This window comes from Pelophylax lessonae (genome assembly GCF_965119305.1).
Source record: "Pelophylax lessonae genome assembly, chromosome: 6".
Classification (NCBI taxonomy): domain Eukaryota; kingdom Metazoa; phylum Chordata; class Amphibia; order Anura; family Ranidae; genus Pelophylax; species Pelophylax lessonae.
In genome coordinates this window covers 89,376,501-89,400,314 of record NC_138773.1, presented here as the reverse complement: position 1 = coordinate 89,400,314, position 23,814 = coordinate 89,376,501, and the positions used below count along the sequence as shown (strand labels likewise).

General features: G+C 43.4%; 1 protein-coding gene across 1 annotated transcript; it reads left to right on the top strand.

Annotated features, from left to right (window-relative positions):
- Positions 1-18,735: 18,735 nt before the first annotated feature.
- Positions 18,736-20,835, top strand: LOC309558633 (CSC1-like protein 1; the record flags this gene model as incomplete). The annotated part of the gene is made up of 1 exon (XM_082261699.1): positions 18,736-20,835. One exon carries the CDS (start codon positions 18,736-18,738, stop codon positions 20,833-20,835), a length of 2,100 nt encoding a protein of 699 aa, XP_082117825.1.
- Between the last annotated feature and the right edge of the window lie 2,979 nt (positions 20,836-23,814).

The window sequence follows — 23,814 nt, the reverse complement described above, 5'->3', positions numbered from 1 at the left end:
GTAATGTACAGAATGCAGGAGACAGGAGTATGCATAGGCGTGCGCACAGGGTGTGCCAGGTGTGCCTGGGCACACCCTAATCCCCTCTTGTGGTGCAGATTCCCCTAGTTTAGACCCCTGATATTTCACCAAAGCTCCCTAACTGGGCTTAAAAAAAAAATAAAATTGTAAAAAAGAATAAAAAAATAACAATAAAACTACAGACACCGATCTATAACCTACTGACACCATCAGTATATACACATGGATATGTGTTTGAGCTTTGGGGTGCACACCCTAATGCAATAGGCTGCGCACACCTATGGGAGTATGTGATGTACAGAAGGCAGGAGACAGGAGTATGTAATGTACAGAAGGCAGGAGACAGAAGTATGTAAGGTACATAATTCAGGGGTGAGTAACACAAAGGGCAGGGGTCAGGTGTGTAAAGTACACAGTACCTGGGTCGGGAGTATGTAATGTACATAATGCAGGGGTCAGATGTATTTAATGCACATAGTTTAGACATGCACTTTCTTTGCTTATCCCTATCTGTCACTGGGTGCTGTGATATGCTCAGGATTAGACACTGTCACACTGGTGTATCTCCAGTGTGTGCAGTGAGTGCACAGTGGCCCAATTGCCCCTTTGGTCCCATGTACATTGCACACACTGCCAACATTATGGATATGCCACTGAGCCTTCCTGTCTGCCCCATGTCAGTAAGGGATAAAGGGCAGCAGATGACAACCAGTATATTTGTAAAATTGCTTTGTCTGGGGATCAGTGTCAAATGATAGTGATCAGCAGATGGTTGTTTTTGCTCAGTTCACATCACCTTAGTAACAGCCTTGTCACAAGACATTTATAGTGCCCATGAGCAGGAAAGGTTGTGTGCCCATTCATGATGCTACAGCAACAAGGACACGTTTGGTCCTTGGAAACAAGCAAATGTCTTAAACTGCTAAACGATACGCACAGTAGATTTAGGGACTGCAGCAAGAAGCTGACTATATGGCTTTAGGTTAAAGGAGAACTCCAGGCAAAGCACAAAAAAATAGGTTATGCCAGGGTTAGGATTTTGTAAAAAACAATTGCTGAGACTTGAAGCTCAGTACAGATTTACTTTGCAACCAGTTAGGTTTTTTTAAATGATTGGCTGCCAAGGGTTTCTGCACTCAGGCCTCATTCACATTACACCACCACCGGCCGGCAAAGCATAAATGGGCCATTTGTTTATGCAGCTGGAGCCACCTGGAGCTGCGTGCAGCCATGCAATGGTGGGTGAGTGACCCCGAACACCTATTTACGCTCAGGGACGCACATCCACCCCTGCACGCCTGTCAAGTTAAGATGATGATAAGTTCAGCCGCTGTGTCCCCATAAAGCAAAATAAGCCTTTGTTTATTGTAAACCTCAGACATAAAATCTGAAAAAAGCATATCCCTCTATAGTGTGTACTTGTCTCACTTAAAAGCACTAAGTGTCATTTTTGCCTGCTGATTTGTTGTTCTGCTATCAGCATGAATTACTTCTGACAAGTTTTCCTGACACCAAGAGAAAAATGATGACAGGGGAGGGAGCTCCAGCAGCTTGACAGCCTCAGCTCTGTGTCTGTGTGCTGAGTGAAGGGGGTGTGTGTCTTTTCCCTCCAATCAGCTCTCATAGCTCTTCTCACTGAGCTCTGCAGAGTGTAACTTCAAGTCTCTGCCCCTTTTTTTCTGAACTTTTAGACAAGCTTTATAAATTAAGCACATTGAATGGATGTGAAGAAGAGAATCCTGCAGATAGACAGGTACAACTTATGTAGGTGGATTTATTTAATCTCTGTGTATCGCTTGGGGATAGTTACTTCACTGGGTATATGTATGGGTTTACAACCACTTTAACCACCTTCCGCCCGCCATGTAGTAAAATGATGGGAGCAAGGTGGCTCTCTCATTCTGGGACAATGTCATATGATGTCATCCCACTCTCGCAGTGCTGGCGTGCCTGCTGGGATGTGCAGCATGGCGACGGGCTGAGTGCTGTGTCCCTGGGACACGGTGCATCCTCAATCATGGTAAAGAGCCAATGACGAAGCTCTTTACCCATGTGAACAGCTGTGTCCAATCACAGCTGATCACATGTAATTAAAGAAATGCTGGCTATCGGCTTTCCTCTCCTCACACTGACAGCGTGTGAGGAGAGGAGAGCCAATCATCAGCATTTCCTCACAGGAGAGACCCACACAGATAATTAGTGCCCTGATTATCAATAGAGCCCCAACAGTGCCCAGCAGCGATGCCAATCCGTTTCCATCTGTGATACCAGGCAGTGCTGCCTTTTAGTGCCCATCAGTGCCTGCTCATCAGTGCTGACCATCAGTGCCACCCATCAGTGGCCATCAGTACCACTAATCAGTGCCGCCTAACAGTGCCCATAAGTGCAGCCTATCAGTGCTCATCAGTGCTGCATATCAGTCCTGCCTATCTGTGCCCATCAGTGCTGCATATTAGTGCCTCCTTATCAGTGCCATCTCATTAGTGCCCATCAGTGCAGCCTATCAGTGCACATCTGTGTAGCCTCATGAGCGCACATCAGTGAAGGTGAAAAGTTACTTGTTTACAAAATGTTCTAACAGAAACTAAGAAAAAACTTTTTTTTTTTTTTTTGGCAAAATATTTAGTTTTTTTTTTTTTTTTGTTTTTTTTTTAGCAAAAATAGAAAACCCCAGTGGTGATTAAATACCACGAAAAGAAAGCTCTATCTGTCTTTAAAAAAATGATAAAAATTTAATTTGGGTACAGTGTTGCATGACCGCGCAATTGTCATTCAAAGAGTGACAGCGCTGAAAGCTGAAAATTAGCCTGGGCAGGAAGAGGGTAAAAGTGCCCAGTATTGAAGTTGTTAATAAATAACTTCTGACAACATCTTTCCTTGCACTTGTAGCGCTGTACAATAATGGCGATTAGTAACACCCCAGTTTGATCCTTTGTACATGATGCACCAATAGGAATCTTGGCTTCAGCTGCAGGAAATTGATGTGCGGTTTATAGAAGCGGCTCACTATCAAAAAAAGTAAAAGTGCAGACACATTACCTGACTCCATGTTTATTCTCTAGCTATTGTACTGGAATGCTCTATTTCTGTAAGTAAATTTAGTTTTTGCGCGGTGCAAGATTTATTCATGATCTGTGTGATTTCGCAGTTATACGGCTTGCATGAGGATATTAATGGTAATAATATTAATGTATTACAACTATAATGATTACACTGGAAAGTGACAATTAAGTTAAAAAGCAAAAATTAACCTAAACTTGAAAAGGGTTAAATGTTTTATCTGAAGTGTGCTTGTGCGCATATCATAAACATACTTAAAGATTTTACTTAAATCAAGCCTGGGGTTAAAATTACAATCAATGAACACATTTAGGAGGATTACACTACCACCTGCTGGAAAAAAAAGGGTAATGCATCCTTATTACAAATATTTGCATACAGCAGTGAAAACAGACCCCCACATTAAAGAACTAAACTGTATCTGAGAACCGCAAATTTAAAGTACTGTTTAATTCATTATTATTATCCAAGGAAAACTCATCCATCCATCCATGTCCCCATGCTTTATTTTGTTGGGAAATCGCTTTGAAAAACATCCCCCTGGCCTTTTTAGCCATGTTCATGTTGATTAAGGGCAGATAATCAATGTAGCATTAACTTTCTGGAATCCACCTGCCCTTGGCTCAGGCATTCAGGCAGGAAGGCGTGCTTAGCTGAGTAAGTGCTGGGATTTCTAATACAAATCCTACTGCACAGTGTGGTGATATGGTGGTGGCACCATACTAAATGATGTAGGCCAGAAGTGAGGAGAGGGGGGCAATGACTGTAGATCCACAAGTACAAAAATTAAGAGGCTGATCAAATCAAATTTCCTATACCCTTTAATGCGGTATCACTAAAGATGTACAGTGCCTTCAAAAAGTATTGCAATTATACGCGTTTTGTCATGTTACAACCAAAAACGTGAATGTATTTTTTTGGGATTTTATGTGATAGACCAACACACAGTGTCACATAATTGTGAAGTGGAAGGAAAATTATAAATAGTTTTCAAATTTTTTTACAAATAAATATGTGAAAAGTGTGAGTGGCATTTGTATTCAGCCCCCCTGAGTCAATACTTTGTAGAACCACCTTTCCATGCAATTACAGCTGCAAGTCTTTTTGGGGATGTCTCTACCAGCTTTGCACATCTAGAGAGTGACATTTGTGCCCATTCTTCTTTGCAAAATAGCTCAAGCTCTGTCAGATTGGATGGAGAGCGTCTGTGAGCAGCAATTTTCAAGTCTTACCACAGATTCTCAATTGGATTTAGGTCTGGACTTTGACTGGGCCATTCTAACACATGAATATGCTTTGATCTAAACCATTCCATTGTAGCTCTGGCTGTTTGTTTAGGGTCGTTGTCTTGCTGTAAGGTGAGCCTATGCCCCAGTCTCAAGTTTTTTGCAGGCTGCCCTGTATTTGGTTCCATCCATCTTCCCATTAATTCTAACCAGCTTCCCTGTCCCTGCTAAAGAAAAGCATCCCCACAACATTATGCTGCCCCCACCATGTTTCACAGTGAGGATGGTGTGTTCAGGGTGATGTGCACTGTTAGTTTTCTGCCACACAGTGCATTTTGCTTTTAGGCTGAAAACTTCCATTTTGCTCTCATCTGACCAGAGCACCTTCTTCCACGTGTTTGCTGTGTCCCCCCACATGGCTTCTCACAAACTGCAAATGGGACTTCTTATGGCTTTCTTTCAACAAAGGCTTTCTTCTTGCCACTCTTCAATAAAGGCCAGATTTGTGGAGAGCACGACTAATAGTTGTCCTGTGGACAGATTCTCCCATCTGAGCTGTGGATCTGCAGAGTTACCATGTTTCTCTCATTAATGCTCTCCTTGCCCGGCCTGTCAGTTTAGGTGGACGGCCATGTCTGGGTAGGTTTGCAGTTGTACCATACTCTTTCCATTTTCAGATGATGGATTGACCAGTGCTCCATGAGATGTTCAAACCTTGGGATATTTTTTTTATGACCTAACCCTGCTTGAAACTTATACACAACTTTATCCCTGTCTGGTGTGTTCCTTGGCCTTTATGATGCTATTTGTTCACTAAGGTTTTCTAAAAAAAACCTCTGTTTGTTTTTTTAACGTTTTTGGTTGTAACAATTACAAGGGGTATGAATACTTTTTCAAGGCACTGTATGTGTGATTTAAGATGTTGTTTAAAGATGTTTTAAACCTGGGTGGAAAAAAAACCCCTGTAAGACAAAGGCATAATGAGCTAGTATGCATCGCATACTAGTTAATTATGAAATACTTACCTTAGAACTAAGCCGTCTCAGCGGTGCCCACACACTGCTGAGATGGATGACATCTTCCCAGGTGTTACTTCCGGGTTCGCAGGCTCCGGCGCTGTGAGTGGTCAGAGCTGTAATGACGTCACTCCCGCACATGCGCGTGGAAGCCGCCTGTTTGCGGCACGGTAAGCCGGACCTTCAGAGCACCTGCACCAAAGATGTCATCAGCTGCATGCACTCTGAATATCTCCTAAACTGCGCAAGTTTAGGAGATATTCACAGTACCTACAGGGAAGCCTTATTATAGGCTTACCTGTAGGTACAAGTAAATGGAGAGGGTTTATTTCCTATTTAAACAGAAATTTTTTTGAAATTCTAGCCACTTTAAAAAAAGACAGAGAAAACTTTTTTAGTGGAGTATTGGATAGGGTGACCAGACATCCTTGGTTTCCAGGGACAGTCTCTGCTTTTAGGGGGCTGTCCTTGGGGGAAAAAAGTTTACGCCCCCGGTTAAGGCTTGGTTCACATACATGCGGGAGCCGGAATGCATGTAAAGCACATGCATTGCTGCGCTCACAGGCAAACGGTGCTGCTATTTAGCAATGTGAGCATAAAAGAAGGTTGGGACTTTGAGTGAGAGACACGACAAGGCATGGGGGGGGGGGGGGATAAATCACATTTATTGGTCCATACATACAGGTAAAAAACATAACAAATGAATGTATATGAATTACATCAACAGAGTAAAAAAGGCGAGTAAATGGTCCCAATTCCAGTGTACATAAAAACCAACATAGCAAATTTCCAAAATTTTGTAAAAAGAGTATAATCATGGACATCAATAAACTGCAATGGTCAACAGTATTGAAGCATTTGATTGTAATAGTAACATCATTGGACTCTACGTGTATCATGGATCATCTATACCACTTCATCAGGAGTGTTGTGTCTGGTTGCTTGCAGGTAGTTACTGGCATAGGGAGCAGGGCATGGCTTGGGCAGTCTCCCACGGGAGCTGAGGGCACACAGGACAGGCAAAGGAGAAAAACAAGCCACACACATGGGCAATGTGGGCTAAAGTGCATAAGTGTGAAGGTGATACATATGGCAGCAGGACATAAGAAATCAAGAGTGCAGCCCAGATAGCGAGCACATGCACATTCCGTTCTTACGGTAACCTTAGTATGCACTGGCGTGGTGCTGGGACCACAGTGGGGGGCTGGGTCGGTGCATGCAGGACACGTGCTCGCTATCTGGGCTGCACTCTTGATTTCTTATGTCCTGCTGCCATATGTATCACCTTCACACTTATGCACTTTAGCCCACATTGCCCATGTGTGTGGCTTGTTTTTCTCCTTTGCCTGTCCTGTGTGCCCTCAGCTCCCATGGGAGACTGCCCAAGCCATGCCCTGCTCCCTATGCCAGTAACTACCTGCAAGCAACAAGACATCTACTCCTGATGAAGTGGTATAGATGATCCACGATACGCGTAGAGTCCAATGATGTTACTATAACAAACAAATGCTTCAATACTGTTGACCATTGCAGTTTATTGATGTCCATGATTATACTCTTTTTACGAATTTTTGGAAATTTGCTATGTTGGTTTTTATGTACACTAGAATTGGGACCATTTACTCCCCTTTTTTACTCTGTTGATGTAATTCATATACATTCATTTATGTTTTTTACCTGTATGTATGGACCAATAAATGTGATATCTTCCCCCCCCCCCCCCCCCATGCCTTGTCGTGTCTCTCACTCAAAGTCCCAACCTTCTTTTATGCTCACCGAACTGGAATGGAGGAGCACGACAGATCCCATCGTGCGTCTCATTTAAAGTCCCAAACTTCCCCCTCCTCTCTATTTAGCAATGAGGAACAAAAGAAGACTGTCTTATGTCCTTCCTCTCAGGCTCCTCCTCATCCTGACACATCAAAGTTGAGGAGGAGCCTAGGGGAAGCAGATGTGCAATACTTTTGACTGGCATAGTATTGTGGCACTGGGGACCTGCACTAGCAATGCCACTGGCTGTCAGATCAGAACTGTGATTTGTTTAACCCTGCACAGTCCCAATCTGACAGTTCCTGTCTAGGAGCTCTGCAGACAAGTGGCATGAGTGTGGAGCTGGAGGGGAGGCAGAGTACAGCCCGCTCCCAACTCACTCCTCTAAAGATTTGGCCTGTCATTTTCCACCCTAATCTGACAAGAGTAGTAAAGCCGCTGTCAGCTTGTAGCATCAGGAACGCCCTACCACATCACATAATACCAGCGCCTAGGGCAGCCGTCCCTCCTGGGCCCTGGGTGCAGGAAAAAAGGAATGTGTCCTCAATTTCTTTCAAGATTTAATAGTGTTGTCCCTGGTTAGGGTGGCTGCAGGGCAATCCATCTTAGCAACATTTCTGTGATTGGCCTGGACCAAGAGGAGGAAGGGGAGGGGTGTGCCCCCAGCTATCACATGCCGATATTATGTGGTCTTCCCAGTCTCTCCCCTCTTAGCTTGTGCAGGCTCCTTTGAAGGAGGTACAGATATGGATTATTTGTTGCCTTGCCCATGCTTGCAATGATGACCTGCAGTGCACATCTGGGCCTGCACTCTTGACCCAGAGCAAAGTAGGCTCAGTAGGTTTTAAACCATACTCCTTTAAGCCCCTCCTATTGTTAGCACAATTTGACACCCATTATTTTGTGTGGTGCATTTCACGGACCGCTATTATCCCCACCCCCTGCTCCAGGACCCATAAAAGTAGGCATGATCACTAGGGTGTGCCTAGCCACCTTAGTATTAGAGGCTAGATCCCCTCATCAGCTGTTTATTGCTGCCTGTGTCCCATGTCTGAGATTATCCCTCTTCCTCTCCAGGTGCATACACAGTGGGTGCTTAGCAGGGTCAAGGGTTAATGCAGCCAGAAGTAGAGGCCCTGAGTACAAAAAGGAAAAGGAAAGAAAGGAAAGCAGTCAGAAGGTTTATAGTGCTCAGTCGCATAGCCCTGCCACTGCCAGGGAATTAGGAGAGGGTGATAAGATAACACACTATCTAGGATTGCCCCAATATCGGTATCAATGCCAATACTAAGCATTTGCACAAATACTTGTGCAAATGCTCCAATACCTTTGCCGTGCGATTTGAGTCCATATAAAATAAATAGGCTCAAATCACACTGCAAAGAATCACATGAGATTTGAACAGGAATGAGATGTGATTCCTGTCCAAATCATAGGTGGTTTCCCTCAGCGCTCCTGTGTGAACCCAGGCTTGTCATAGTGACTTCAGGAATTTGATTCCTTGCAGTGCGATTTGGGCCCATTCATTTTGTTTGGGCTCAAATCGCAAAACTAAACTATTGGTACTCAGTTTCGGTACTTTTATTGGCTGGTAAAAAAAAAAAACTGTATCAATGCATCCCTGACACTCTCCATGCACATAAAACTCTTTTGTGTCTTCCTGGCAGCAGAGTTTTCCTTGTCACCTCTCCTGCTTTTCATTTCTCCCTCCCTAACATGTGTTATCTCAGTGCAATCTGTGTCATTCCTGTTGTTTTCTCCCCTCCTTTAGCAACAGTAAATCTTAAAGCAGTCAAATGATTGGCCTCTAGTGGCCTCGATTTTAGGTACAGTGAAGAGAATAGAGAGCAACTGAGCCTGCGCAGAGCAGGGTGAGACCGTGTATTACTAGATTTTAAACAGTATAGATACGCTATATTACCAAAAGTATTGGGATGCCTTTACATGTGAACCTTATTGGTATCCCAGCCTTAGTCTGTAGGGTTCAATATTGAGTTGGCCCACCCTTTGCAGCTATAACAGCTTCAACTCTTCTGGGAAGGTTGTCCACAAGGTTTAGGAGTGTGTCTATGGGAATGTGCTTCTGGAAGAATGGTCAAACATTCCCATAGACACACTATGCTTGTGGACAGCCTTCCCAGAAGAGTTGAAGCTGTTAAAGCTGCAAAGGGGGGGGCCAACTCAATATTGAACCCTACTGACTAAGACTGGGATGCCATTCAAGTTCATGTGCGTGTAAATTAGGGTTGCCATCTGTCCAGGTATGGAATCATGTGTCTGGGTTTCAGTCTGCCTGAAACCGGTACACATTCAAACAGGACTGTGACCCCCTATATGCAAGATTCTGGGAGAGCCAGTTTATTGCAGAGGGGTGTGTATGAAGTTGCCAGTATAGTGTACAGAGCCCTCCCCTCTACCATGACCACACCCATTGTTTGGCTCAGTGTGCATAGCGTGCTGCATTACCACCTTCCTTGGGGCACTCTAAGGTGTCCCAGGTCTTTTGCAATCCTATAGTGTATACTACAAAAAAAAAATTAAAAAAAGACGCTAAGTGTTTGGCTTAAAGAAAAGGTGGCAACCTAGTGTAAAAGCAGGCATCCCAATACTTTTGCTAATATAGTGAATACATTTTTAATGTTTTACATATCTGCAAAAAGGATAGCTTGAAGTGATTTTTCAGGACTTAATTTTCTGAAAAAAGTCCCACTTTAGATATATATGCGCATTAGCTCATAAAAACGTGTATGTTTATGCATATGTGCAAAACTTAATTCTAAAGCTAGAATAAATTAATATTTTAGCCAGTAGAATAAGTTTACATGTGCTTGTAGCTGGAATATTTTAATACGCCCATGTGCGTAATGCCTTTGATTTTTATTCTAGATCAACATTCAGGAGCATAAAAAACCACTACAATCCTAATCCTGTGTTCATACAGGAGTTTACTGGCATAACATATGAATAAACACATATAAATACATTTGTGTGAGTATAAACATATTCTATTGTCTAGAGAGAAAAAAAAAAAGCAAGATTCTAGCCAATAGAATCAGTTTACGTGTAAACGTGCATCATTTTTTTTTATGTAGGATTTTTCTGCAGAGGGATACAACATAAGTAGGAGTTTTTTAATACACCTGTGTGTGAAGCCTTGGACTGCAGTAGTCTGGATGTAAGGGTGGGCATAGGTAGGAATTGCGTGCGTACTTGATCAGTGTATTTTTGGATCTCACACGTGTGCATAAATGGATCTCCTTTGAGGCGCAGCCATAAGTGACAGGCGGGAGGAGCACTTTTCTAATCAACCACTCAAATTGTGCATTGAGCACACCGTAGGCCCTCATTCTCTTGGGGCTCATGGGCACGGCATGCATTGCACACATTAGGGAAACAAAGAGGTTTTTTGTTTTGTTTTTTACACCCAACCACTCTATTCAGATAAAAAAAAAAAAACTGTATATGCAGCTTTCAACTATATTTTTCATCTACATACATCAATTTTACTTTTGCTTCAATATGAGCAGATATGTGGAGGTCATTCATATCAATATAATGAATTATACACCTGTAGCCCAGTGTCACCCTGAAGTATTCGCTCTGAAGAAGTGATCTCTGTTTATAGAAACATATCAGCAAACCAATCCTTTCTTTCTTGCATTGTAAATGAAATATAACAAGGCTGGTATTCTTAATTTTCAACCAAACTTTCTGTAAATTCCCATCAGTCCTTCTCCTCGGAGATGCACACCCTGGTGTCAAAAATCAGCTGATGAAGTCCCGCCCTCGGGACGTAACGCGTACAGGAAGGAGTCACGTGACGTCATTCGTGGCCATTTTTGGTTTTATCTGTACAGAACGCTTGTTTACCTAGCACTTGGTTTAAGTGCCGTTTCTGTAGTTTTTTTTTTTTTTTTTTTTAATAAAGTTAGCTATGGCAGAGAGCACTATATTCTTTATATTTATTCACATGTACCCTGTGTTTGGTGATCTGTTTTCCTGTGACAATACCCAGGAGGGTATTGGCTTTTGTATGCATCCATCCCAGCCTGTTTCTGCCTATGATTGATTCCACCACATCGAATCTTTCACCAACAACAGGAGAATACGCCAGGCAATATTGCATTAATTATTACCCCGTATGGAAATGCGCTACTGACCTAACCATTAATTAAGGGGTCCACATGTTGAGGTGAGCTGCTAGCAATATCTGTGGTGGAGGATTGCATGGATTCACCTATGAGAGACTATCTTGATGCCCACCTTGACACTTGTTGGAAGCTTGTGTGTCCTGCTTCTTATGAACTTCTTATATATATGATTTTAGGTTTCCAGCGCTGCACTATTGTATATTATATAATATGCAGCTTTCAACTATATTTTTCACCTACATACATCAATATCAGTTTTGCTTCAATATGAGCAGGAGCACAGAGGTTGTTCATATCATTATAATGAATTATACACCTGTAGCCCAGTGTCACCCTGAAGTATTCGCTCTGATGGAGTGATCTCTGTTTATAGAAACATGTCAGCAAACCAATGCTTTCTTTCCTGCATTGTAAATTAAATATAACAAGGCTGGTATGTTTAATTTTCAACCAAACTTTCTGTAAATTCCCATCAGTCCTTCTCCTCGGAGATGTACATCCTGGTGTAAAAAATTCCCTGATGAAGTCCCGCCCTCGGGACGTAACATGTATGGAAAGGAGTCATATGATGTCATCCACGCCTATTTTTTGTTTTATCTGTACAGAACGCTTATTTACCTGGCACAAGTTAGCTATAGAAAAGAGCACTATATTCTTTATATTTATTCACATGTACCGTGTGATTGGAGATCTATTTTCCTATGACAATACCCAGGAGGGTATTGGCTTTTGTATGCATCCATCCCAGCCTTTGACTACCGTTTCTACCTATGACTGATTCCACCACATCAGATCTATACACCTGTAGCCCAGTATCACCCTGGGGTATTCGCTCTGAAGAAGTGATCTCTGTTCGTTAAAACATGTCAGCAAACCAATGCTTTCTTTCCTGCATTGTAAATGAAATATACCTATATTATACGACTGTTATCCTTAATTTTCAACCAAACTTTCTGTAAATTCCAATCAGTCCTTCTCATAGGAGATGGACATCCTGGTGTCAAAAATCCCTGCCAATAATGAATTAAATTTATTTCCATAGCTGCCAAAATACACACTGCAAGAAAAGTGATCTCAGTTTGATCCAGTTCTTTGTAAAAGTGACTTTGTCCCTAGATTTAAAAGTTGAAAAAACTGCTCCACGTAAAGGTTCCTCTCACCGAACTCTATGTTACTAATGGTGGCCACATGGTACGATAAAACTGAAGGATCGACATCTGATTCAACAAAGAGATAGAATTTGACATTGATCAAGTAAGTCAAAAATGGCATGGCCAGATATAAACCATAGATAGTGACAGTTTCGATCAACCTAAGTGGATCAGTGCTGTCAGAAAAAAAACAATCATATAGGGCCAACCTATGGCGCCATTTGTTGTGCCTGCGGTTCACTATTTCCGATTGCTCAAAAAAGGAGACCTGTACTTCCATCCGATTGACTTGATAAGATCGGTTTGAATAGAAATGGGTGAAAACTCAGGGTACACGTGTATGGAACATCGATCGAATTACAGTATATGTGACATGCGGTCTATATTTAGCTTGATTTATTCACTTGGTCGGTTTAGATTGATCACTTTAAAGCACCACATATGGTCACCGTCATGGACACAATAGAAATGTAGGTGATGACAGAAAGAGCTACAGAGTGACCAGGTATTATTTCAGTGCCGAAACCTTTTAAAAGAAACCTCTACATAGGCTGCCATTTCTGACCTTCTGAAAATAGAACTTGCCTGGATGGTTCAAACTGCAATAATGTCCATTGACTTATTCAGTAAAGTCAAAACACCTGACCTCCCTTTATACTGGTAATGGCATAGGAATATGAATATAAAATGGCCAATGAACTCTATTGATTGAGCTAGATGGACTTGTGTCTTTTTTCAACCTATGTATGTAATAGGTCAGTCATACTTTTTATATATTATACAATATCATACACACTTCAGTAACTTCTATTTTTACTGCAATCTAATGTACAATGTTCAACGTTTTCCATTTTTATGTATGGAATAAAATACATTTAAATAAAGAACAAAAAAAAAAAAAACACCTGATATGCCTACTTATTCTGTGGCAGCAAAACAGAAAGCATTAAAGTCAGAGACAGCCAGGTAGTTAGCATTTTCAGGAGGTCAGCAAAACACATGATTCTCAATGTTCAGGTTTCACTTCATTGCAGTCATCTCTATCTATGTACATGGTGAAATTATTTGAAATGCATTTGTCAGTTCCTAAAAACTACCACTAGGTGGCAGACTTATTCTTGCAGAACAGTGCTACAGGAAATCTATGAGAATGATAATAGGCAATGACAAATTTAAAGGGATTATGATGATTATTATTATAAGGGATTTATATAGTGCCAACAGTTTGCGCAGTGCTTTACAAAAAAAAAAAGAGAAATTACAGTTATAATACCATTCAAGACGAGAAGGATAGGAGGGCCCTACTCGTGAGAACTTGCAATCTAAAATCATACGGGTACAGTGGCAGCTGGTGCTCAAAATTTTTGGGGGGGGCGCAAAGCGCAAAAAGAAAAATGTAATAGGTATTGCTTTGCGGTAAAAAATTGCGTGACTTTGAGGTCATGGTACAGGCATGGCACAGGTGATGGTATAGGCATGGCACAGGTGATGGTATAGGCATGGCACAGGTGATGGTACAGGCATGGCACAGGTGATGGTATAGGCATGACACAGGCATGGCACAGGTGATGGTATAGGCATGGCACAGGTGATGGTACAGGCATGGCACAGGTGATGGTATAGGCATGGCAAAGGTCATGGTATAGGCATGGCACAGGTGATGGTACAGGCATGGCACAGGTGATGGTATAGGCATGGCACAGGTGATGGTATAGGCATGGCACAGGTGATGGTACAGGCATGGCACAGGTGATGGCACAGGTGATGGTATAGGCATGGCACAGGTGATGGTATAGGCATGGTACAGGTGATGGTATAGGCATGGCACAGGCATGGCACAGGTGATGGTATAGGCATGGCACAAGTGATGGTATAGGCATGGCACAGGCATGGCACAGGTGATGGTATAGGCATGGCACAGGTGATGGTACAGACATGGCACAGGTGATGGTATAGGCATGGCACAGGTGATGGTATAGGCATGGCACAGGTGATGGTACAAGCATGGCACAGGTGATGGTATAGGCATGGCAAAGGTGATGGTATAGGCATGGCACAGGTGATGGTACAGGCATGGCACAGGTGATGGTATAGGCATGGCACAGGTGATGGTACAGGCATGGCACAGGTGATGGTATAGACATGGCACAGGTGATGGTATAGGCATGGCACAGGTGATGGTACAGGCATGGCACGGGTGATGGCACAGGTGATGGTATAGGCATGGCACAGGTGATGGTATAGGCATGGTACAGGTGATGGTATAGGCATGGCACAGGTGATGGTATAGCCATGGCACAGGCATGGCACAGGTGATGGTATAGGCATGGCACAGGTGATGGTATAGGCATGGCACAGGCATGGCACAGGTGATGGTACAGGCATGGAACAGGTGATGGTATAGGCATGGCACAGGCATGGCACAGGTGATGGTATAGGCATGGCACAAGTGATGGTACAAGCATGACACAGGTGATGGTACAGGCATGGCACAGGTGATGGTACAGGCATGGCACAGGTGATGGTATAGGCATGGTACAGGCATGGCACAGGTGATGGTATAGGCATGGCACAGGTGATGGTATAGGCATGGTACAGGCGATGGTATAGGCATGGCACAGGTGAGGGCACAGGTGAGGGCACAAGTCGGCTTCAATCACTTACCTGCTCTCCTCCTGGGCTGCCTGCGAGACGTCCACGGCGCTGCTCCTCTCCTCGAGTCCTCTTCTTCTGACGGCGGCGGGATTCCGGGAACCGTCCACGGCGCTGCTCGTCTCGTCCTCTTCAGTCTTCTGGTCTTTCGATCGGTGCGGGCGGCGGGAAGGAGATCGGGCGGTGACGGTGCGTGACTGACGCACGCACCGGCACCGCCCCCATTGCGACGTCAGCGGGGTCAGCAATCGGATGTCCTGGATGATGATTGGTCCAGGCTGGAGACTGGACCAATCACAGCCAGGATATAACAAAAGTGGGGGTGTCCTAGCGCTATGACCTGCGCCCAGGTTACGCCCCCAGAAGGCAGCCAATCGGCGCCTCTTCTGGGTCGTAAACCCCCCCCACCCCATAGCCACCACATAGGCCGGCGAATGCAATTTTTTTTTTTTTAAACTTTATTGTTCTTTTTGTAATTTTTTTTTTTGCACAGGCCGCCACTGTTTTAAGAGAAAAATAAGTTGATTTTAAATTTCATGACATCAAGACATCTCAAAAAAGTTGGGACAAAGCCATGTTTACCACTGTGTGGCATCCCCTCTTCTTTTTTATAACAGTCTGCAAACGTCTGGGGACTGAGGAGACAAGTTGCTCAAGTTTAGGAACAGGAACGTTGTCCCATTCTTGTCTAATACAGACTTCTAGTTGCTCAACCGTCTTAGGTCGTCTTCATCGCATCTTCCTCTTTATGATGCGCCAAATATTTTCTATGGGTGAAAGATCTGGACTGCATTTCAGTACCCGGATCCTTCTTCTACGCAGCCACGATGTTGTAATTGATGTTGTATGTGGTCTGGCATTGTCATGTTGGAAAATGCAAGGTCTTCCCTGAAAGAGACGTCTGGATGGGAGCATATGTTGTTCTAGAACTTGGATATACCTTTCAGCATTGATGGTGCTTTTCCTGATGAGAAAGCTGCCCATGCCACACGCACTCATGCAACCCCATACCATCAGAGATGCAGGCTTCTGAACTGAGCGTGATAACAACTTGGGTTGTCCTTGTCCTCTTTAGTCCGGATGACATGGCGTCCCAGATTTCCAAAAAGATCTTCAAATTTTGATTCATCTGACCACAGAACAGTTTTCCACTTTGCTACAGTCCATTTTAAATGAGCCTTGGCCCAGAGAAAATTCCTGTGCTTCTGGATCATGCTTAGATATGGCTTCTTTTTGGCCTAGAGTTTTAGCCGGCAACGGCGAATGGCATGGTGGATTGTGTTCACCGACAATGTTTTCTGGAAGTATTCCTGAGCCCATGTTGTGATTTCCATTACAGTAGCATTACTGCATGTGATGCAGTGTCATCTAAGGGCACGAAGAAGATCACGAGCATCCAGTATGGTTTTCCGGCCTTGATCCTTACGCACAGAGATTGTTCCAGATTCTCTGAATCTTTGAATGATATTATGCACTACAAAAGATACTCACAATAGATCTTAAACTCAAACAAATAAGGAGAGTAACCCTAGGCGCTTAGGAGTATGGTAAAGTAATGAATGCTGCTACTTAAAAGTCGCAGACCAGACTGGGAAGACCATAAGGATCTATGATATCCAGTGCATACCCCAGTCCAGCTGTTGACTGTAGTTCACACAGGAACAGGTTGATTGTAGTTCACACATGAACAAAAATAATAAAGAAAAAAGTAAAAAAGTAAAAAATTCCACTTAAAAGGAAAAAATGCCAGGACCGCAGATCCCAGCAGAGAGCCAGGTCCTTACTCCTAACTAGGCAGAAAAAAAAATGAAGTCCCATAGCAGGAAGTGATGGTATTCCCTCTGGGACTGCCTCAAGGGCGTAACCAAAAAGGGCTGGCCAGACTGGGGGGACCTGAAGGATCTAGATTTTTCAGTTTGTCGCCTAGTCCAGCACTTGATTGTAGCTCTCACAGGAACAAAATAATAAAAAAATTAAAAAAATCCATGTAAAAAGAAAAAAAAAAATGCAAAGGACCAGAGATCCCAGCAAGGAACTAGGTCCTTCCTCCTCAGCAGGCAGAAAAAAAAAACAGAATACCTATAGCAGGAAGTGGGAGTATACCCCAAGGGACTGCCCCATAGGCATGTTCAAGCTTTTTCTCTGCATACTCCTGTAGGGGGCAGTATAACCCTACGGTCAAGATGAAGAGCTGTCAGTCAATGAACGAAAGAGAAATAAAAGTTTTGCCTTTAGTTCTGCTGTAATTACCATCTTCTTAGCTTCCCTAAGGCCCCATTCACATCTCCGCGTTTTGAAGCTTGAAGCTTCAAAATGCTGGAGGAGAAAAAAATCGATTACTCTCTATGGAAACGGTTCTGATCTCCACTCCAAGTCGCCTGAAGCCAAATGCCTGAAGCTTAAAAAAGTTCTGGAGCTTTTTTTGTAGCTCGAATCGGGCAGATTTGAGCATTTTGGCGCGTTTTTATACCCATGGAAATACATCATTTGTGCGCAATTGCGTGTTTTGAGAAGCGTATTTGCGTGATTTCTGCTTAAATTAAAAAATGTAAAAAAATAAAATATATGAATAATTGTAAAATAAATACAGAAATAACAAAAATTATACTGTAAATAATAAAATTATTAAATAACTCCTAACCTTAAAAAAATTATAAAAAAATTATTAAAAAAATTATACATAAATACCCCAACCCACTGAAAAAAATTTACTTTAATAATAATAATGTATTTTTTTTTTTGTTAGTGTTAGGGTGTTTTGCTATTTTTTTTAAGGGTTAGATGTTTAAATTAGGGGTTATTTATTTATTTATTATTACTTAGTACTCATTTACTGAATGTATATCATTAATTATGATTATTTTTATTTATGTGTATTTATTATTGTTAGTAGTAGTAGTATTAATAACACCCTAACAAGAAATAAATAATATATAACCCTAATCCTAACCCTAACCCCAAATCCTAATCCTAACCCAAACTCCTAATCCTAAAGAAAAAAATTAATAAAAATAAATTAATAATAATAAAAATAAATAAATAAAACTTAATGGAAAAGCTCAAAAAGATGAATAATTTAGCGCAACCATTGTCTAGCGCGCTGCCTCTATCAATCCGCTTGACCTGGGTACTCCCTGTATAGTATCTACCCCATTAGAAAGTAATGCTCTGGTTATCAATAAAAGGTCATATTGTAGGAACAAACATTGAAAGATTTAATATTACATTAGCCCTCAAATATTACTCTTTACAATTACAAACTAAGACAGCAGCCCATTAAGAACTGGGAAAATCAGCACATATATCACTAGAGACATGCCTTGAATGGTGTTTGTAAATTTAACAGCTGCAGAAAATAGTATGTTTAAGGATTTATTAACAATTTAAAGCTTACTTTAAAAAAAAATGAATTGGTGGTTTAGTTCCACTTAAAGATAAACAAGGAGTTACTAAAAATAGAACAGACAATATCACCTGAGTACAGAGTAACCAATCACATTCTAGCCTATTGAAAAGCTAGAAGCTGATTGGTTGCTCTAGTCTGAGGGAGGACCCAACTGACAAATATAAAGCTGAGCTTCCAGCAGACGATGGTCAGTTACCTCTGGCAGTTACAGGGAACAGTTGTAGCTTAGCTTTCAGCTGTGTTTGATCAGTTTACTTCTGAATACGACAAGAAACAGTAATCATGCTGCTTCAGGATTATTTTAATCGCTTTATTGATAACCCCAAGTGGGTGAGAGAGAACATTACGCAATGTTCTTTTAACCGTATAACCAGCTCGCAGCTGGATAATATGGGATTTCCAGGAATTGTTGCTGTGGCAATGCTATCAGTCACCATTTTCATTTTATTACTGCTGGCTTTCTTATGGATCCGAAAGGTGTGGAACTTCGGCTATGTGGCCTGGGTGTATGATGCTGACAGCTCTCTGAACGGCACATATCAAATGCCCTATAGTGTCAACAAGGAACCTCATGAAGACAAGCGCTTTTACTCATGGATCCCGGCTGTCTTCCAGTTGCAAAATAGCGACATCTATAAGCGATGTGGTCAAGACGCCCAACATTATTTGTCTTTTCAAAGACACCTGATTTACTTTCTCGTTGTTGCAAGTATCATCTCGCCATGTGTGCTGATACCGCTCAACATGACGGGGACTGCATCCACGGGAAAAGTACTTTTTATAACGACAACAATGTCAAATATACGTGATCGAGATGAATTCTTGTGGCCCCATTTTATAATTGGGGTCATTCTATCGGCTTGTATGATAGGCTTCATAAGAAAACACTCATCCTCCATACACTATCAGGATGAGGATGAAGTAAAATACACTGTTTTTATACATGGACTACCACATAATGCAGATGAGGAAACAATCATGAAGCACTTCAATGAAGCCTATCCTTCCTGTAAAGTGGAGAGAATTCATCTGTGCGGGGGGGAATATAAAAAAGAACTAAAAGTCACCTGCCAGTCACATACTGGATCGGCCTATGTGACATTTTCTAAGGAATCAATGGCCAACTTGATTCTCAAAGACTTTAATGGCATTTTATGTCACAGAAGACCCAAATCAAGTGTAAGTGACCAGCTGAAAATCTCCTGCTGGTATGTCTCTCATGCACACTACCCAGAAGATATATTATGGAGAAACATGTCTGTTTGTGGCTGGAAGTGGTGGGCCCGATTCCTGTGTATTAACGGATTACTTTTTGCTCTGCTATTATACCTGACAACTCCAGAAATGATTGTCTCTAATCTGAACACGTGGCAAATAACAAAACCGCTCTATTTGTTTAATAGGGTTCTAAAATATTTCCCAGCTTTGCCGCTGTGGATATTTTCTGTAATACTTCGGGCCATGGTTTATTTTTCCACTCCATATGAGGCACATTGGTTTAAATCGGAGCAGAACAGAATGATGATGTACAAAATGTTCTTCTACCTTTTATTTATAGTTCTCATATCACCATCACTGGGCCTCAACAGCGTACATGCATTCTTCCAGTGGCTGGCGGCAGGAATACACGATCCTAATGCCGCCATTAGACTGGAATGTCTATTTTGGCCTAGCCGAGGAGCCGTTGTTATTCATTATGTGATCATTGCCACTTTTATTGGCAATGCCATGGACTTGGTGCGAATTCCAGAATTCCTATGGTATATCGCACGCATGGCTTCTGCAAAATCCACCCCAGACAGGCTACGCAAAATGCAGACTCAGGCTAAGGATTTTTCATATGGAGAGATGTATGCCAGGATACTGTGCGTCATCACAGTTGTAATGGCATACAGTAACATTTCCCCCTTGGTGGTACCCTGTGGTTTACTTTACATGTTAGTAAAGCATTTTATAGACACGAACAACCTCTATTATGTGCATCTTCCAACCAAACAGGACAGAAGTGTACATAAAGCCGCAGTGAGATTGTCCATGGCAGCTCCAATCTTCTGCCTAATGTGGCTGTTTTTTTTCTGTGTCTTGCGGAGAGGTTGGATTCCGCTAGCTGTAATCATGGGAACTGTTCTACTCATTTTGATCATGTATTCCCTGATCAAAGCGTTATTTGGCATTCTCAGCGATCTTAGCACATGCATGTATAAGACAAAGGAACTAAATCCAGCATCACCGACCAGCAAAAGGAAAGAGGATGATTCTCAGAAGTCACCTGTGTACAGCCCCAGTGTCGTCATAAACATTGAGATGGAAGAGGAGCAACAAAACACAAATGCAAGTGAACCACATGGAGATGTGTGCAACTTCTATAAGAACTATCCTTAAAAAGGGGCAGCAAAAGACTTGCTACGTGAACTTCGAATACAACTAATGGGACCATGAAACACTGGATGAAATGTTAGTAGGAACAATTCTTGACGATGGTTGCCGATTACAGCGAGAACTTCATTTTGAGCCCTGGGACCATGGAGGATCAAGTACAAAGAGCATGTGAGGAGAGAAGAGAGAGAAAAGGAAGAGAGACAAGGGGAGATACAGAGAGGGGTGGGGGGGATAGAGAGAGAGAGAAGGGGGAATAGAGAGAGAGAGAGAGAAGGGGGGAATAGAGAGAGAGAGAGAGAGAAGGGGGGAATAGAGAGAGAGAAGGGGGGGAATAGAGAGAGAAGGGGGGGAGAGAGAGAGAGAAGGGGGGAATAGAGAGAGAGAGAAGGGGGGAATAGAGAGAGAGAGAAGGGGGGAATAGAGAGAGTGGGGGAAAATAGAGAGGGGAGGTAATAGAGGGGAGAATAAAGAGAGAGGGAGAAAATAGAGAGAGTCATAAAATAGAGAGGGGGACGGGGACATAGAGAGAGAGGGGGGAGAGAGAGAGGGGGGGAGGGAGAGAGAGAGGGGGGAGAGAGAGAGAGAGGGGGGAGGGAGAGAGAGGGGGGAGAGAGAGGGGGGAGAGAGAGAGGGGGGAGAGAGATGGGGGGGAGAGAGAGGGGGGAGAGAGAGAGCGGGGAGGGAGAGAGAGAGGGGGAGGGAGAGAGAGAGAGGGGGAGGGAGGGAGAGAGAGAGGGGGAGGGAGGGAGAGAGAGAGGGGGAGGGAGGAAGAGAGAGGTGGGGAAGAGAGAGAGAGAGAGGGGTGGGGAAGAGAGAGAGAGAGAGATGGGGAAGGGAGAGAGAGAGAGATGGGGAAGAGAGAGAGAGATGGGGAAGAGAGAGAGAGAGAGAGATGGGAAAGAGAGAGAGAGATGGGGAAGAGAGAGAGAGATGGGGAAGAGAGAGAGAGAGAGAGATGGGGAAGAGAGAGAGAGAGAGAGAGAGAGATGGGGAATAGAGAGAGATGGGGAAGAGAGAGAGAGATATGGGGAATAGAGAGAGATGGGGAAGAGAGAGAGAGATGGGGGAAGAGAGAGAGAGAGATGGGGAAGAGAGAGAGAGAGAGAGAGAGAGAGAGAGATGGGGAAGAGAGAGAGAGAGATGGGGAAAGAGAGAGAGAGAGAGATGGGGAAGAGAGAGAGAGAGAGAGAGATGGGGAATAGAGAGAGATGGGGAAGAGAGAGAGAGATATGGGGAATAGAGAGAGATGGGGAAGAGAGAGAGAGATGGGGGAAGAGAGAGAGAGAGATGGGGGAAGAGAGAGAGAGAGATGGGGAAGAGAGAGAGAGAGAGAGAGAGAGAGAGATGGGGAAGAGAGAGAGAGAGAGTGGGGGAAAGAGAGAGAGAGAGATGGGGAGAGAGAGACATGGGGAAAGAGAGAGAGAGAGACATGGGGAAGAAAGATGAAGGAGATGGGGGAAGAGAGAGAAAGGAGAGGGGGGGAGAGAGAGAAAGGAGAGGGGGGAAGAGAGAGAAAGGAGATGGGGGAAGAGAGAGAAAGGAGATGGGGGGAAGAGAGAGAAAGGAGATGGGGGGAAGAGAGAGAAAGGAGATGGGGGGAAGAGAGAGAAAGAGAGATGGGGAAGAGAGAGAGAGATGGGGAAGAGAGAGAGAGATGGGGAAGAGAGAGAGAGAGAGATGGGGAAGAGAGAGAGAGAGAGAGAGAGAGAGAGAGAGATGGGGAATAGAGAGAGATGGGGAAGAGAGAGAGAGATGGGGGAAGAGAGAGAGAGAGATGGGGAAGAGAGAGAGAGAGATGGGGAAGAGAGAGAGAGAGAGATGGGGAAAGAGAGAGAGATTGGGAAAGAGAGAGAGATTGGGAAAGAGAGAGAGAGAGAGGTGGGGAGAGAGAGACATGGGGAAAGAGAGAGAGAGAGAGACATGGGGAAGAAAGATGAAGGAGATGGGGGAAGAGAGAGAAAGGAGAGGGGGGGAGAGAGAGAAAGGAGAGGGGGGGGAAGAGAGAGAAAGGAGATGGGGGAAGAGAGAGAAAGGAGATGGGGGGAAGAGAGAGAAAGGAGATGGGGGGAAGAGAGAGAAAGGAGATGGAGGGGGAAGAGAGAGAAAGGAGAGGGGGGAAGAGAGAGAAAGGAGAGGGGGGGAGAGAGAAAGGAGAGGGGGGAGAGAGAGAGATGAGAGGGGGGAGAGAGAGAGAAAGGAGAGGGGGGAGAGAGAGAGAAAGGAGAGGGGGGAGAGAGAGAAAGGAGAGGGGGGAAAGAGAGAAAGGAGAGGGGGGGAAGAGAGAAAGGAGAGGGGGAAAAGAGAGAAAGAAAGAGAGAGAAAGGAGAGGGGAAAGAGAGAGGAGAGGGGAGGTTGAGGGGGAGGAGAGAGAATGAGGGAGAGAGAAATTGATGAAAGGCATGGAGCTCAGCTATAAGGAAAGATTAGAGGAACTGAATTTATTCTCTCTTGAGAAGAGGAGATTAGGGGGGGATATGATCAACATGTATAAATACATAAGGGGTCCATATAGTGAACTTGGTGTTGAGTTATTCAACACCAGTGGATAAGGGGCAATCTTTACATCTAGCGGAAAACAGATTTAGTCTCCAAATACGGAAAGGTTTCTTCACCGTAAGAGCTGTGAAAATGTGGAATAGACTTCCCTCCAGAGGTGGTTCTGGCTAGCTCATTAGATTGCTTTTAAATAGGCCTGGATTCTTTCCTAGGTGTACATAATATAAATAGGTACTAATATTTATAGGTAAAGTTGATCCAGGGAATATCCGATTGCCTCTCGGGGGATCAGGAAGGAATTTTTTCCCCTGCTGTAGCAAATTGGATCATGCTTTGCTGGGTTTTTCGCCTTCCTCTGGATCAACTGCGGGTATAGGATTGTGTATGTGGGATTGTATGGTTGGGTTTTCTTAACTGTTTTTTTGTTTTTTATTGGTTGAGCCAGATAGACTTGTGTCTTTTTTCAACCTGACTATGTAACAGTTA